This window comes from Lagopus leucura, unplaced genomic scaffold, assembly GCF_019238085.1.
Source record: "Lagopus leucura isolate 7727_CA_CO unplaced genomic scaffold, USGS_WTPT01 Super-Scaffold_100159, whole genome shotgun sequence".
In the NCBI taxonomy this organism is placed as follows: domain Eukaryota; kingdom Metazoa; phylum Chordata; class Aves; order Galliformes; family Phasianidae; genus Lagopus; species Lagopus leucura.
In genome coordinates this window covers 19,642,079-19,657,828 of record NW_024962335.1, presented here as the reverse complement: position 1 = coordinate 19,657,828, position 15,750 = coordinate 19,642,079, and the positions used below count along the sequence as shown (strand labels likewise).

Sequence of the window (15,750 nt, the reverse complement as noted above, 5' to 3'; positions counted from 1 at the left end):
CTCCATTGCTTCCAAATTTTACATGAGTGCATTTAATTAACCCCAAAGAACAGCATGCTTCTTTTCTCTGTGAAGATCTTTCTCAATTTCAGAGGATCTGTCCAATCCATCAGGATTACTTTGACATTTACTGTGCCTGTGACCTCTGTCACTGTGATTTGCAAGTTCTACAAGTGTACCTTCTGTTCCCTCAGGAAAAGAGAAGAATTAGATCAATGGCCACTGTTCTGGCACCTCACAGAGCTGCACACCACCTGTAAACCACATATATTTAAAAGGACCCCATAAGACAGAGTAATGAACTCTCTCCGAGCCAGGGGGAACACTGGAGTCGCAGTGTACACTGGCATTATCAGTATGCTGATTTGACACCATTGTGTCAACAGAGCTGTCAAATCCCACAGGCCTACTGCACAAAGCTCAAGGCTCACCCCAGTGCCAAGAGGCCAGTGGTCTTTGTTGTTTCTACCTGTCAAATGAAAAAACCTTTCCACTGAGTTCTGAGTCACTAAGTACACTCTTCTCTCCCCCACTAAATCCCTTAACTGTGCAGTTCAGTCCAGCAACAATAGCAACTGGAATGTAGAATACAGGTGTGCTGTTAAGAAAAGTTACGTTATTCAACTTCTGAAGCCTATGCACTGCAGAGTACCATAAAAAAAAAAAAAAAGACATCTTTTCCTCCTCATTCAACCAAAACAACAATTTACTTTAAACAGAAGCTTGTCACCCCTTGGGCTTTTTTCACTTGCCACATTCAGAGGCAGTGTAGGCAAGTGATCTAAAAGCCCCTTCAGGAGACACACCAGATCAGCTGTAACCTCAATTGGCTTCTGCTCCTGCTGATACTTTGTGTGCCACAGCAAAAGCCATAACACATTTAGAGTTGCATGGTGACAAGCAGTACTAAGCCTTTGTGCCCATTCATAGCACCCTACATAAAAGCCACTTGAGCTCATCAAGAATAAGAACGAGCTCTTTCTTAAGCCCTGCCCAATCCAGTTAACAGGCTTATATGGAAATGCTGAGAGACAGGGCTTACATGTGGCTACGCACCTAACTCACACACTGTTTTGCTGAAAATTAAGGAAGATAGTGAACAGCACCCAGCTAAGACTCATAACTGTCTCCTTCTTCTCTCTCTACTCTTTTACGGGAATAGAGGCAAGAATTCAAGAAAAAAGTACAAATGACCTTTGTGATTAGTAATCATTACCACTCGTGTAAATCTTCTTCCACTTGCATATCTACTTCTGTTGTGTACAAGAAAAAGATCCTGTTAAATACAGAAGTACATTTCTGTCTTCCTTATCAATTAACCTTCTCTTCCTATTCTTGGTATAAGCCTGTGTAAGTTGACTGGCTTCTGCTAGAGGTCCAGCATGCACCAAAATAGACAAAAGATGCGCTCAAGAATGCTTGTTGTGGCACTACTTGGTGACAACACACTACTGTCCCCTGTCTCTCTGACTCCATCTGTGCACAGAGATGCAAGCTGGGAAAGAGGTTGGTTCCGACTTTTGCCTAAGGGCATATGAGTGGGTGGACAAGTGCTGCCCTTACCACCATGACCATAGACAGTGTGAGGTAGCTCCAAAATGATGGATGCAAAAAAATATGCCTGCCATTCAGAAAGCTGAAGATTCGCTTCGGGATTCATTAATGAAAAGGTAATAACCTAAAAGAAGCTGTAAGCTCAAAACCTTGATTTTCCCTTTTAAAAAAAAAAAGGGGGGGGGGGGGGGGGAAGGGTGAACACATCAATTTTGTTCAGAATATTGTTGATTGCAGGAGCTAAATAAAAGACACTTAATAAGTATGAATGTTACTAACAGAATTTAATTTAAACATTCTCTGTGTGATGTAGGGAGACTAAGTCAGCATCAGATTAATTTAACACAATCAGGCTTAAGGGAAAATGAGCAGTTTTCACAGCATATTCCAACTTCGACAACATACTTGCTTCAAATATTTGTCCATTTACCACAGTTGGAAAGCATCAGGGCATACAATTAGATATATATGAGCACAATCAGCTCACATTTCTGATATCACAGTTTCCTGGAGCACAATTTCTTCAAGTGATAATCAAAAAAGAGGCAGTAACCCAGAAGGGATTAATGACAAACTACATAGCAAATATAAATCACAATAAACCTATTTTATATTTATATTACATATGTATGCATATTTATATATGTATTCAGTTACTTTGGTGGAATTCAGATGATGCCTTTAACTTATTTAAAGCTTGCAGAAGGGTAATTAGTCTTAAAGAATGAAAAATTGACTCAGGAATTGGGGCCGCGTTTCTAGACTGATTTCCAAAGGAAGGGAGAATTACCACAGTTACAATGTATTTCCATGGAATGAAGATACAGGATTCTCTCACACTCTTTTGGAGCCCTCACTCTAACATTACTGCATAATATGGTGCATGTTATGCCTGGGAGATTGTTGCCAGTCCTAAGAGAACCAGACTTCAAGTACTATATTTGGGAGTCACTTCTTTATTAAAGGAAATGTTGCAGGAAACAGGAAGAATGCAAGGACTGAGCATATGGATATTCTGAAAGAATGCCAAACTGCAATTGCTGATGATACCGCTCAGAAAAGGAGGGGAGGAATGACTTTTTCAAAGAATTTATTCACTCACCCGGTGTCCTTAAGAAAAATAAATAAATATATGGAAATCCAGCCCAAGTGAAACTAATGGAAGAGAACAACTTTGGCAGCTGAGATGTAAAATGGAGATCAAAAGGTCCAAGAGCAAGGTTGAGAAACAAGGAGGCAAATACATAGTGACAAGTAATATGGTATTCCTTAAGCATATGGGAAAGTGGAACACCAGAAAAGCTGGCGGGACCTGAAAACTACCAGGATGCAAAGAATTCACATAGGGCAGACAAGAAGATAGCAGAGAAGCTAAATGGCTCCTCTGGTTCAGCTTTCACTTCAAAGCAGGGAGCAGAAATGTATGACAAAGTTATACAAGTAATGAACTTGAGGCAGAACTGCCAGGCAAAGTTAGGGAGAACAAAATAAAACAAACAGTTCAAGAAATGCGATTGCTCCATCTTTCATAAAGATAAATCATGTCCCTAATATGCAAGAATCCTCTAATAAACCTGGCTACTCCTCACTAGATGTAAGTTGCTTAAATTTGCAAAGCCTTTGAAAAAAGCTATCAGGATAACTTAATAAACAAAGGATAAGAGACAAGGTCTGTCATTCTTTTAGTATTAGTCAAGCAACTGAGAATTTAATGTCAAGAACAATATTAAGTTCTTTTTATAGAAGAAGGGTGATAGTGCCTGAAGAATCAGCCTAAGACCATGTTGTTGAGTGCATTTATGAAGCATTTGAAAGAGTGAATGAAAATTAAGGTAATAAGTTGCATTGCTCATACAAAACAATAAAGATTGGTCAAAAATATGGAAGTCTTTTTCCTCTCTCAACTATCCAAGCAACAGATATTAGAAGAAAGCTCACAATGGACATTGAATCTTACAGAAAATGCTTAGGTTTCAATTTCTGATCCTCACTGCCTATCACATATATTATACTACATATGTCCACGTATTACATATATGTACATGTACTATACTACACTTCCTGTGAGACATTGTGATTATCAGAAAGTCATAATAAATAGCTCATGGGACATCACAAATAACTTGCTATAGCTAGAGTATCTATCTCAGTAGAGACAGACACCCTGGGAAGCATGATATAGTGGGTGGCAAACCTGACCACAATAGAGGGTTGGAACTGGATGTGCTTTAAGGTCCCCTCCAACCCAAACCATTCTGTGAATCTAATATAGAGCTTGAGTTGTGGTTTCCATTCTCTCAATATCCATTAAAAATTGTACACAACCACACACAGACTAGATTTTCACTAACTTTTGGAATACAAATCCTGGATTCAGTAACTCAAGAATTTCCATTTTGATAGGCCTAATGTGAAATAGTTAAGGTTCAATTTTTCTTGACTTAGACACATAACTTACACTTTACAATCTTTTCCTGCTTTAGGGTTTTTGTTTATTTCAGAATTCCCTATTAAAATAAGATGAGAAATTCCCACCTACAATTCCTTGAGAAATCTCAATTGGCAAAATCCCAGCAAGAGCTGGAGCCTTATTGCACATGCTGAAAGTGTCAGCACAGAAAGAAGTGAAGCTGTCATTTATAGTACATGTTGTGTAATTGGAAAGTCTAAAGTTAGAGAACACATTTGTGAGTTATCTCTACAGTTTGGTAAACCTCCAAACTGAAAGAGGCTTCTGATATCTATGTAAAGCACCATACTGGGGTAAAGCAGCTACATATGTAATCTTCTCTGCATAAAAATGTTCAGTTTCCATATCCACGCAATCTACTGCTGCTGTGCTTAGCACCAGAGAGATTCTCAATTACAGGACTACTTCTTTGTAGATATAGTCATGAATAATTCAAACTAAACAATAGTACACAGCAATTAAACAAACATACGTGCTGTAATAATCTACCCTTGTTTTTCAGTCCTTCCCTTGTATGGCAGTATTGAAATTACAGCCATTCACAAGAGCTTTCACACAAGTCAGTTGCATTTGGGCACAGAGCAACAGCCAAAGGAAAGACAGGACCACATTTCACTTTGTGCTTCTGAATTAACAAACATGTTCATAAATATTATCTCAATTACACAATATTAAAAGGTTCCATTTTTGAAAGTAGCCTCAGAGTAATCTTCTAGGACAAAATTGTGAGTAGGAGCAAGGAGTTTCACTCACTTTTCACCATACTGTTTAAACCTTGTATGTTTTCACCACAGAAGTATTACCAATTCTGCAGTTTGTTAGGGCTCCCAGCTTTGCCACACTTTGGATTTCATGCAGCTTTACAAAACCACTTCAAATGTTAAACAGAAGCTTTCTCCCTTCAAAGGTAAAAACTGAAACAGGAGCTGTTCTCAGTGGGCAGACAGCAGTGTCCATTTCTCCTCAGGTGGAAGTCTGAACCTTTCAGCAGTAAAAAGTTAACATGACAGGTTTGGGCAATGGCTTATGCCTGGACCACGGTATGTTGCAGTTATTATACAGTTATTAGAGTTGATGGTCAGAAATTTCCAACAGAAAGTCTTGGTTACTAACGCTGATGTACTGAAGTTTACATTAGCTCTCCAACAGTTTAACTTCTAACATAAAATGCTTGAGTAGTTCATGGTTTAACAGGTGTTTAGAATGATATAAAGTGAGGCTACCAAAGGCCCCACCGTAAAAAATATGGTTTTAAACTTATCACAGGAGATTTCATCTCAACCCACACATAAAAGGTGTGCACATAAACATGTATGGCATCAGAAGAAACTTTTATTTGAGCTGTGTTAATCTTCTAGATTATGACATTGATTCAGCAAAGGTTTCAAACCCATTTTTACTTCTCTTTGTCTAAGTAATCCCCTTGTTCTCTGTGAAATAACTCACGGCACATAAAGCTGTTGTAATGCATAAGATTTGCAAAGATTTTAGTTTAAATTACAAGTGATTGAAAGAACAGACTAAGCTCTCTTAAAACACTAACACACCCCTATAATCCAAATGTCTACTCAGCATTAATGAGCCCAAAACGCAAACTAGAGTCCCAATTAAAGCTAGAAGCCACTAAGTGAGCAGAGCTACCTTTTTCTTCTTTATCACCCAATAAAGTCAGTTTCTACGCTATTTTGCCAGCACAGGAAAATTCTTAGATACTAAAGTCAACATAGCTACCCTTACTTTCACAGTCCATAGCCCCTGCAACTTCTTATAAATCCTCTGCTGGTGGAGGATTTATTGATGATTATTAGCAGAAGAAAAAGTGAGAGCAACCTTTATGCTTCTCTGAATTCAGCAGGTCTTTGGCCAAACTGCCCAAAGGATCAGCATACAGTGACTGGTTCCCCAAAAGCTTTTCTTTTTTCCTCCTCTTTGCTGCTTGAGTAAGCCTAGGAGAGGAGGCAGCTTGCAGCACGGCAAGTATGCTAATGCCATATCAAACTAACTGCCATGCCAACAGCAATCACACACATGCCTGCTTGCACATTTCTGCCAAATAATCACTTAAGCAAACATCAACTACAGAGATTAGCGAAAGCATCTGACAACATGCAAATCAGGCAAGAAACATGGGCTGAAGGAACAGCTTAGCAAATGAGGATTTAATAAAAGAAATGTGAGGAAGTTCCTGGATCAAAACTTACTGTGTTTTTGGAAGATTTCAGAAAATCCTTTGTTGGCCTTGGAGGGACAGCTAGTAAATTTTTTTCCACTCCTTAGTCCCTACTGCATATCAGCTGCACCCAGGCAGGCTTCTAATAAAAGCAAATGACTCTTTCTCAGACAAAAACATCTTCGTGACTTCTGGGAACACAGCAATCCGAACAACCAAGCAAGCAGTCAGGTGACACAAACTACTGGGAAGCAATCAGAATATCTCAGAGGCCTTTCGTCAGCATCAGAAGCAAAACTAAGCCTGTATAATAGAATGGCTTTTCATGAGAAAATCAAAGGAAAACCACCTTAGGTAGATCAACAAGTTCAAATTTTTTTCCTACTAAAATTAAGGTAGATTATGTGAAAAATCATTTGATTTATCTTGTACCTACTAAAATGTACACCACTCCAAACACACTCGATGAAAACAATGATTCTGCCACAAGAAATATGAGAACAGTCACTACCCTTTAACAACTTAATTGCACATTTGTGTCTTATTTTTAAGAATAGACACACAAATATATGACAAAAACAGACAGACAAATATATGAACATGCTTTCTAAATCTTAGGTTGAATTCTATAGCCCATCTTCTGAAGAAGTTCTTGCTGAAGCCTCAACTTTGTCTGAATAATAATTGGAGGATGTGTTCCAGTATTAGTATTCATCTCCACTTAACAGGAAGAATATGACTTAGTGAGCTGGAAAAGATCTCAGTATGAAAACAGAAGTTCAGTTGTCCCAAAACAGACAGAGATGCACTGCCAAAATACTGCAGGGACAGCATTGTATTAGAGATGCCATCTTTCCTACTGGTTACATCCAAGTCCCTTCCTGAATCACTTATATATATATATGTGTGTGTATGTATATGTATATTATCTTTTCTTTAACATCTAGAAAAGTGCCTAGAAGAACACGATAGAAATCTTAACAGGGGCATTTTGAGCAAATAACACTCTTCTCTTTGTTGTTTGCAGGATGTAAATCTGTTACAAAAAAAAAAAAAAAAAAAAAAAAAAGCCAATAAAATACCTATTTTTATTAAAAAGATTTTGATATGGAACTACCTATATTTCCATCACAAGATTCTCCAGACTGTGGGCTTTCTATTTCAGATTACAGAAGGGCGTGTACATTTGTATCATATTCTTAGGGTTGTTTTGCACTTTGAGATACATAGTGTGTGAGAGGTAGAGCTAAATAAATGAATTAGCAGCTCTGTTTTACTAGTGATATACCCGAAACAATGTTCCTTAAATTCAATAGTCTGATCATCTTTGGATGGCAATGAAATTAATTCCATTTTCCCCAGGACTCTAAGAGACGTAATCCAAGAACAAAACAGGGTTATGCCTGACATTCCATAGAACAAAATTTGAGAAGACAATTCAAGTCATGCTTATTGTTTTCGATCAGATAGGAACATTCTAACTTCCAGAGGTATCTATACATTTACTGCTCATTTTGGCACAGAATTCCTCATGTCTTGAAAGAACATCTGTTGAATACAGTTACCTAGTTTTTACCTTTCTAACCCCTATGGACAGCCTAAGGCAACAGGCAAGATGACAAAGTCAGCAGCAAAGTGGACTATCTTCCTTTACAGGCTTGGAACATAAAGACAAACTGTCCACTCTAGCCTGAGAAATATGCTTTCTCACCTTGCTGCTTGCGTAACATATGGGGTGCCTGTCTCTACCACCGGCTGGACCAGCCCCACTAAGACCCAAGAATATCATCCCAGACAAGTAGAGAGGAGCTTGTTGAAGGAAAGAAGAGTACACATAGCCTTCTCCTCCCTCTCAGGTGTTCTGCCTGGTTTTACTCCTGCTGCTGGGAGGAAAACTTGTGCAGATAGTAGGTCGCTCCAAAAATATTTGGAGACAGCAAAAAAATCAATTTTATTTACAATATTGACTAGCTGCAGACCAGTGCCAAAAAAGGAATTTCAGCTTAAGTATCAGAGAATTTCTCTTCTTTATCTTCCCTCCCTGCAGGAACCTATAGAGGGTATCATGTACAATTAAATGGGATGTTTACAAGGTCCAAACTCCATGGGAAGTCTACAGAAACTAAATGAGGAAGGGCAATTTTTGTAACACCCTTTAGAACATTCAACAAGCTTTGAAACAGTGCTGGTAGGCCTCAGAGGAGCGAGGTCCATTTTAAAATTTTATCTCCTCATTTATTAAATGATGATGAGCTGGAGTCCCAAACACTATTTAATTTCAGAAACTATTTTCATCAGAAAATCTCCAAGTCTTGTAACACTCTTCTGCTCTGTCTGTACCCCTTCTTTGCAGCTGCCAGTGAATCAATCACATTTGCCAAGCAATATGTTAGATTTTACTCAACATAAGGAAACCAGATTTTGCCTCACACGGAATCAACTCTACTCCTCACCTCCAGAGGTTGTATGTACAGAAAACAGAATCTTCTATTCAAGGAAGGCAAAGAAAGGCAGAGGCTTTTGGGGAGGAGGAGGAGCAGGGTGTGAAATCACCTGACTGCACCAGTAATGCATCCAGCTTCTCTACATTCACATTCCCTTTTCACCTTCCGTGAAACTGCCTATAGCTGTGTTCTCTCAACCTTTGCTCTGAAAGATGATAAAAAGCAGTCTGCAAGATTATTTCAGTTTTTAAAAAGTCACTCTCGCATACAAAAGCCAGCAGAGAAATTAGACGGGTCTTAAAAAAAAAAAAAATGGCACCACCTCTCCCCACAACATTTGACTACTCATATTTTATTACAATCATAAATCATGGCCCCACTGCAGGAGGTAGTGCCAAATATTTTAAATAGTTCCATTATTCAATCCTTTGGAATAACGTAAGGTGAGTGTATTGGTCAGTAGAGTGTCTACTTTCATAAAAACCCTTTCTACCTTTCTACCATGTTAAGATAAGCCACTATTAAAAAACTGAGCTACTTTCATACTATCTTGTCAAATATCACCTGCAACAGGTTGTTCTTTATGTTTTGGAGGTCCTTACTTTTTTACTAGTAAAAAGACTACTGGAGCTTGAATAGGGTCTGAAAAGTAATAATGAACTTGGCATCACTGATTCAGCTCTTCTGGCAACTTGGAGCAAACAAAGTTTTAAGCAGCATATTCCATACTGACTGCCAACTCTTATTTCATATGATAGATCATGTCCATGTTAAAGATAGTGAGATAAAAAAGTTTCTCCAGCTCACAACAGCCTCAGCTGATACAAGATAATGCTTTGCAAAGCATATTTAATTATATATAAAAAAAAGAAGAAACAGACAAAATACACATACAAAAAAAAAAAACCACAAAACACTAATCTACTTGTCTTTATTTAGTTTGTATTACTGCTGGCACAAACAACGTAATTTGAGGTGTCTTGGAATTTAAGAGGCCTCCTCTGAACTTCTTTGGTTGATGTTGTGTCAGTCCTCAGATACAGTTGCATTGCTTCTTACACAACTATAAAGCTCTGTGGGCTATTGTGATAAAATGCAAAACTTCCACATTACAGAAAACATTGCTCCTTCCCTTTGTTTCATTTTCCCACTTTTCTGCTGAAGAAAGCTGATGTGAGAGGGACAGACACAGATTTCCCCCAAATCTCCTGAAATGCATATTGAATATTTGACAATGCCCACTTTTCTGTTTTCCTCTGCATGGCTCCATCAGAGAGAACTCCCTATGCATTCAAAGGAGCACAATGGATAATGATTTCCAAAGAATTAACTTGGAGCTATTGAGACTTAGATGTTTTCAAATACATCCATTGTGCACAAAAAAAATTCTAGACTACCCGAGCTACTCTAGAAGAGCCTTTTTTTTGCCTTTCTCAAAACATCCATTCCTTGAGCCATCCCTGGAGTGCATTATTGGGGCTGATTTCTTAGTGCAGTGAGTTCCATCAGTCAAAGCTCAACAGATTCAAATAATATCAGGATATGGATATAAATTAGTGAGACAGACCCTGAATAGTTTTGACAGGTTTAGTAAGTATATATAGCGACACAGAATGCTATTCCTGCTGTCAGACATCAATATGTAGACAGAAGATTGGGGGCACCATGGAAACTCAGTGACATAAGAGTGGTATTGATTGGACAGAAAATGAGGCTGCAATTTAAGCTTAAGGCTGCCAGAGATGCCAAGAATGGAGAATGACCTCCAGCAGTGAATTTTCAGCATAAGCTCCCTGTGAACGAGCCAGTCCAAGAAGGATAAATCAGGGACAATCTCACCAGGGATATGGGTCGACCAAATGCAGACTACCCTAAGCAGATGAGAATCACTGTGTGTGTGCACGTTACAGTGACCTAGTTTGTTCAAAGACAGCATTTTGAATGGTTTATTATAAAGAGGCTTGAAACAAAGAGACTTCCTCAATTAAAGTCCTGAAATGAATCCTCTCAATGAAAATGCTTTTGATACACTGATCAGCGAGAGGCTGTAAATATCGAAGCAAAGCTTGCATTGTTAAAAATCAGTTCCCACAGAAAACACCACTGTTGTAGTATATATAGGTAATGGGGCCCCCTGAACAGAGCGCTAAGTTTCATGAGCAACTTCCATTCTGTTCCTAATGCCCCAGTGTGCAACTTTAACATACAATAATCCCATCTTCCTGCTGCAAAAAATGCACTCAAATAGAGCAAGGGCTGAGTGACTGTAGAAGAGCATTTTTAATTATCATCCGAGGATTCTGGAATAACTGAAAAAGAAACATATGACTTGAGAAGTACCATGCTGGAGCCATGACTGCAAGAAGTCAGCTAAGTAACACACACCAGCAAGGAAGGATGAACCTACACAAAACATACATAAGCACAGGTGAGTCCTTAGTGCCAGTTGGAGCGTAGAAAAATACAGGTATATGGTAACCAGGAAACCACTATGCTTTCTATAGCCAAACCACGCAAGCTGGCAAAGATATATCAGGTATATCTCAAAGAACTGTTGATTGGCATGGCGATAATTGCAAGAAGTATGCTGTTGTCAGGCCACTTCTACACTACAGACAAAGAATAACTCATTCATGGAAGAAAGATTTGTTGCTAATTTCTCTTTTCTAATCTTAGATTTTGCTTTGAAGCATGCCAAAAACCAGTAAGCTTCTCTCCTTCAATTTCATCCAAAGCTTCATAAGTAATAACTCATCAAAGAGTTTAGTGTAAGCTGGAGACAGGTGTATTAGATCCCCTCATTTTCCTTCTATTTAAGGAAAAATCACTAAATTACACAGCAAGTTTTTAGTTGCTGAGTTTTGTGGGGGTTTTTTTTTTGTTTGTCATTTTCATTGAAATGTCTTCTCCATTCATTTCTAAGTTTTCATTTCTATACCAAATTAATAATTTTTGTCACAGCTATTCACATTCCTTTATCCTTTCAGAGGTAATTCTTCTCAGAGTTATTTTTTCTTTTGTTTTATTTCCAGGCAGTTTCTTTTCAGGGGGGAAACAGAAATACATTAAAAAAAAATAAAAAAAAAAAAAAAGTCTGCTTTGTACACCAGCTCAAGCACATTGTTTTGAAAATGTTAAGGACGAGAAATTCTTTATAATGACTTTTCTTGTACCCTTCACTCCTCTCTCTATTCCTTCTCTCCTCCTAACACAACCTAATACAACCAAAGTTATACACTTACTCAATTTGTTAACCAAAACGTTGAGCTTTCCTAAAAGCTTAGAATAGTCATGACCAAAGGGGAACAAAAGAAAGGACAGCGGAGTTGAAGTGCTGATGAGCTACTGGTAGTGCTCTTCCACTGTACTACAAGCCATTTAGGGCAAATAGGATCTAATTTAAAAGCCTACCACTATCCATAGCTTCAGGGCTATCTCACAGAGAAGGATTTAACATGTTGCAAATGTTCCCACAATGCTCCTAAGAACCTGCCATCCTGTAATCTAGCTTCAGAGCAAACTGCTGAACTAACACACAGTAGGCATTCACGACCAAAGTGGATCACTTGCCATACAGAAGAGATAGATATGTGACACCCATTGACTATATAAAAGTGTGGGAAAGGTCCCGAAGAAATGATTACCTTTTCCTTGCACAAAGTTCTGCTTTTAAGAAGAGAAAATGAAGGAGTGCAAGGAATCAGAAGCATCAGAATTGGAAATCATAGTACACTTGCAGAATCTGTATGCTGAGTAGGAGAAAACTGTATTTTCACCATTGGTATAATGATACTTTCTCCCAGCCAATCCCTCCATAAGAAAGAGAACACAAACTAACAACAGTAGCTATAAATAAATAAGCACTAGCAAGATTCAGCTGTTTCACCAAGAGAAAAGTAGAAATACAAAGGCTAAGTACAAATGAAAAAAAAAAATAATAGTAATAGAAAGAAGTGCTCAGACAGAAGATACAACACAACCTTGGTTATCCACAGACTCAGCCGGGACACTTCTGGCACAGAGCACCTGGAAGCTGCAGGAGTTCTGCTACCCTGGGGTCTCTGCTGCCCTCCTGTCCTCTTAAACTGGATCAGCCAGAGAACTCCTGTTCCCTTCTCCGCTGTGTCACATCCCCTCACCACCCCCTTCTTCTCCCCCTTTATCGCTCCCACGTCCCGACACATCCCCATCCCGAGCGGAGCGGACAAACCCACGGGGGATCCCGAAGCACCCCACCACCCCTGGGAACCCCCGGACCTCGGCCCCCGCCTGCCCCTCGGCCAGGTTCTCCCCAGTCATTCCCGGAGGGGGTAAGGGGGGGGGGGGGGGGGGGAGGAAATCAGAGGAGACGAGGCGGTACGGGGGAGAACCCCCGGGTGCGGGGTGATTGGGTGAAGCGCTTCGCATCTCGCCCGAAGGAGCGGGTTCGGGAGGCAGCTCCCTCCGGCAGCCCCTGGCAGCCCTCGCCGTCCCCTCGGACTTACTTCGGGCGGCAAGAAGCGCTTCTCCCGCAGCTGTAAGGGGCGAGCCGCGGGCGTCCCCGGTGTGCGGCGGGTGCTGCTGGTGCTGCGGGTGTTGTCGGCGCCGCGGCTCCGCTTCCCCACGGACCTCCGACTCACGCCCCGCTCCTCCCTCTCCCCGTCTCTCTCTCCCGCTGGAGATTTCTTCCCTGAGATTTTTATACTGGAGGCAGGGAACCTGATCCTCGCTTTGACTCGACAGACCCCGGGCTGCGGCGAGCCGCCGAGAGGAGGGAGGCAGAGGCAGGCGGGTGCCGGGGCAGTGCTAGCGGCCGCGCTGCCCCCTCGTGTGATGATGCGGCGGGGGTGCGTCGTCGGGCGGGTCACCCGCGGGGCAGCCTCGCCTCCACTGCCCGGGGGGGTTTCGGGAGGCGGGACGGGGCCGCTCCGCCCGCACACCGGGCTCCCGAGGCGCCCCCGCTGCGAGAAGAGCGGACCCCGCCCGCACCGGGACTGGGCAGTGCCTGCCTGCCCCTCCGCACCTAGCCCTGCTGAGGCTACAGCCTCCTAATGGGCACTAACTGGCTCTTGCCTGGAGAGGATTTGGCTGACGGGAGTACGGGGAGCTCTAACTTGACTTCCAGTGTCCCGCTTAGACCTGGACTGGAAATACTGGGTTGTGGGGGAAACAGCATCTAATTTCAGTTCTAGCTGAAAACGCCACAAGAACAGCTTTTCTCGTGGCATTCCAATGCTTCTGGTTGCTGGAGTTATATCAAGGTTTCCACTTTTTTTTTTTTTTTTTTCCAATTTTTTCAACTTTTAGGTTCATTACATGCATTGAATAAGAATGTACCCCAGCCCACAACTTGATTTAAAACAAAGTGGACTTGTTCCAAAGTCCTGGCAATTTCTGTCTAATTCCTGATCCCCAGAGCAATTCTCTCTCTCAATTTGAAAGACTGAGCCCATTGACTGCTTGGGTCTCAGCTTGCATCTCCTGCTCCAGGTTTGCACAGAAATCCAGTTCAGATTCCTCTCCTGTTTCCAGAGGAATGAGCTAAAAAAGTAATTTGTCTGGCACCGTACGCATTGCATCATCTAACACCTACCATCTGTGACAATGGAAAGCACTGTGTTGCTGGTCCCGGCGTGGGCAATTGCACCCACCTGGAGTCTTTCTTAGTAAAGTAAACTATTCCCTTCCATCCACACCTTGGCATCTTCTTTTCATCACGCAGTTATGTGTTTAGTCCTGGCATGGTTGTTAAGGATTTGCACCACTGGCAGATTTAATGACAGTGATGTAAGTTAAAACAACAGCTTTGATTTGCAGTGCAAAGTGGTGACTTGAGAAGGAGAGAACATTCCTTCTAACAGCTGGCTGAGTGGAAATGAGCACTCAATACTATACTTCGTGTTCATGTTTCAGACTATGCAAAGCTGAATAGATACCTGATAGCCAGCTTGCACCTTTCTGAGGGCTTCTCCATGAAATTCTGGCACTCCAAGCACCATGTATGTCTAGGAAAAAGCACTTCCATCAAAAAACACCTGGTAGTGGTTGACATTTTAAGCCCTCAGTGGTTCCCCATCCAACCACAATAGCACATTTCAGATGCTCAACTGTGTCCAGTTAACACAGAGGAAGTATGGAAGAGGATTAAGCCTGATCTGATTAATACCAAAACACATTGCATCAAAACGGGTCAAGAAATTTATTCTTTTATACAGAAACCTGTGCCTTGGCTAAAGACTGAAAATTTTTTCAGCTTCTAAGCCAATAGTGGAAACTTTCTGCAGAAACCAACAGCTTTCCACAAAAATGGTGCACAATATCAGGAGCATAATTTGTCTGCTAAATCCTAGAAGCAAACTTTGAGCAAATCTGGTTGCAGCCTTTCTCTGTACCTTGTTTCCCACAGCTCATGAATGAATTTTCTGATGCTGAGTTTACATGCGCTGAAATTGGTTTGGGGTGGTATGGCTTGGTCTAGACTCAAAGCCTAAAATAAAACTGCAGATGAGGTCAACACAGCTGCTCAGAGGACAAATGGCCTGAAGCACTTAAGAATGAAAAAGAAAGTATCTCAGTCGTTGGTAGACAGAAAGGAAAAGTGTAGAATGATTGAATCACAGAACATCCCAAGTTGAAAATGACCCATAAGGATCATCAACTCCTAGCTATGCAAGTGTGTTTTAGTGTTGTGTCTCATAGACACCTTGAGGCTTAACTGAAGTTTCCACTGCACTGCAAAAAACACTATTCAAATGCAGAAAGATTCTCTTTGCTGCAAATTGAACTACTCTTTGATGCCTTTGAAATTAATTAAGTATAACACATGAATTTCTTGACTGAATCTTTGCCACTGAGAGACAGGTTGTAAAGAGGTGGAAAGAGGTGAGACAGTTGGTCAATACAACTGTCTTGAAAGGATCTGTGTGACTACTTCTGCCAAGAAAAACTTAACAACTCCATATTAATCATTGCCTCAAAGGTGCCTGTTGTGGTTCCTGATGAAAAAGAATAGGGTGCTATGGAGAAAAAGGGTTGATGGAAGGCAGGCTCTGACCATTCATTTCCCACAGGGATGTTTTCTTCATTAAAAGAGTTGTGAAGCTGGAGAGGTTTACCTCAAGAACTTCTCTACT

At 40.8% G+C, this 15,750-nt stretch overlaps 2 protein-coding genes across 4 annotated transcripts in view; both read right to left on the bottom strand.

Annotated features, from left to right (window-relative positions):
• Positions 1 to 13,430, bottom strand: part of PTN (pleiotrophin) — a 65,335-nt gene extending 51,905 nt beyond the window's left edge. The window contains exon 1 of one of the 3 annotated variants that reach the window (XM_042890374.1): positions 13,123 to 13,430. The gene's annotated coding sequence lies outside the window, so the exon portion shown is untranslated. Of the gene's footprint in view, positions 1 to 5,854; positions 5,911 to 6,225; positions 6,335 to 13,122 lie in introns of those variants that run through there. The other 2 variants (XM_042890375.1, XM_042890376.1) reach the window with 2 other exon arrangements.
• On the bottom strand, positions 12,934 to 14,616 carry LOC122190167 (serine/arginine-rich splicing factor SR45-like). The gene is made up of 3 exons (XM_042889957.1): positions 14,554 to 14,616; positions 13,681 to 13,809; positions 12,934 to 13,578 (listed from the first exon to the last, which is right to left on the bottom strand). The coding sequence occupies exons 1-3, from the start codon at positions 14,614 to 14,616 to the stop codon at positions 12,934 to 12,936; spliced, it is 837 nt and encodes a 278-aa protein (XP_042745891.1).
• Between the last annotated feature and the right edge of the window lie 1,134 nt (positions 14,617 to 15,750).

Bases quoted from the DNA above. Each gene is read 5' to 3' on its own strand.
- LOC122190167 (XM_042889957.1), bottom strand. From the start codon at position 14,616: ATGGTGCTTGGAGTGCCAGAATTTCATGGAGAAGCCCTCAGAAAGGTG. The intron at 13,810-14,553 runs GTATCTATTCAG...TGGCGTTTTCAG, and splicing joins AGGTGCAAGCTGGCTATCAG to CTAGAACTGAAATTAGATGC. The intron at 13,579-13,680 runs GTTAGTGCCCAT...CTCTTCTCGCAG, and splicing joins TCCTCTCCAGGCAAGAGCCA to CGGGGGCGCCTCGGGAGCCC.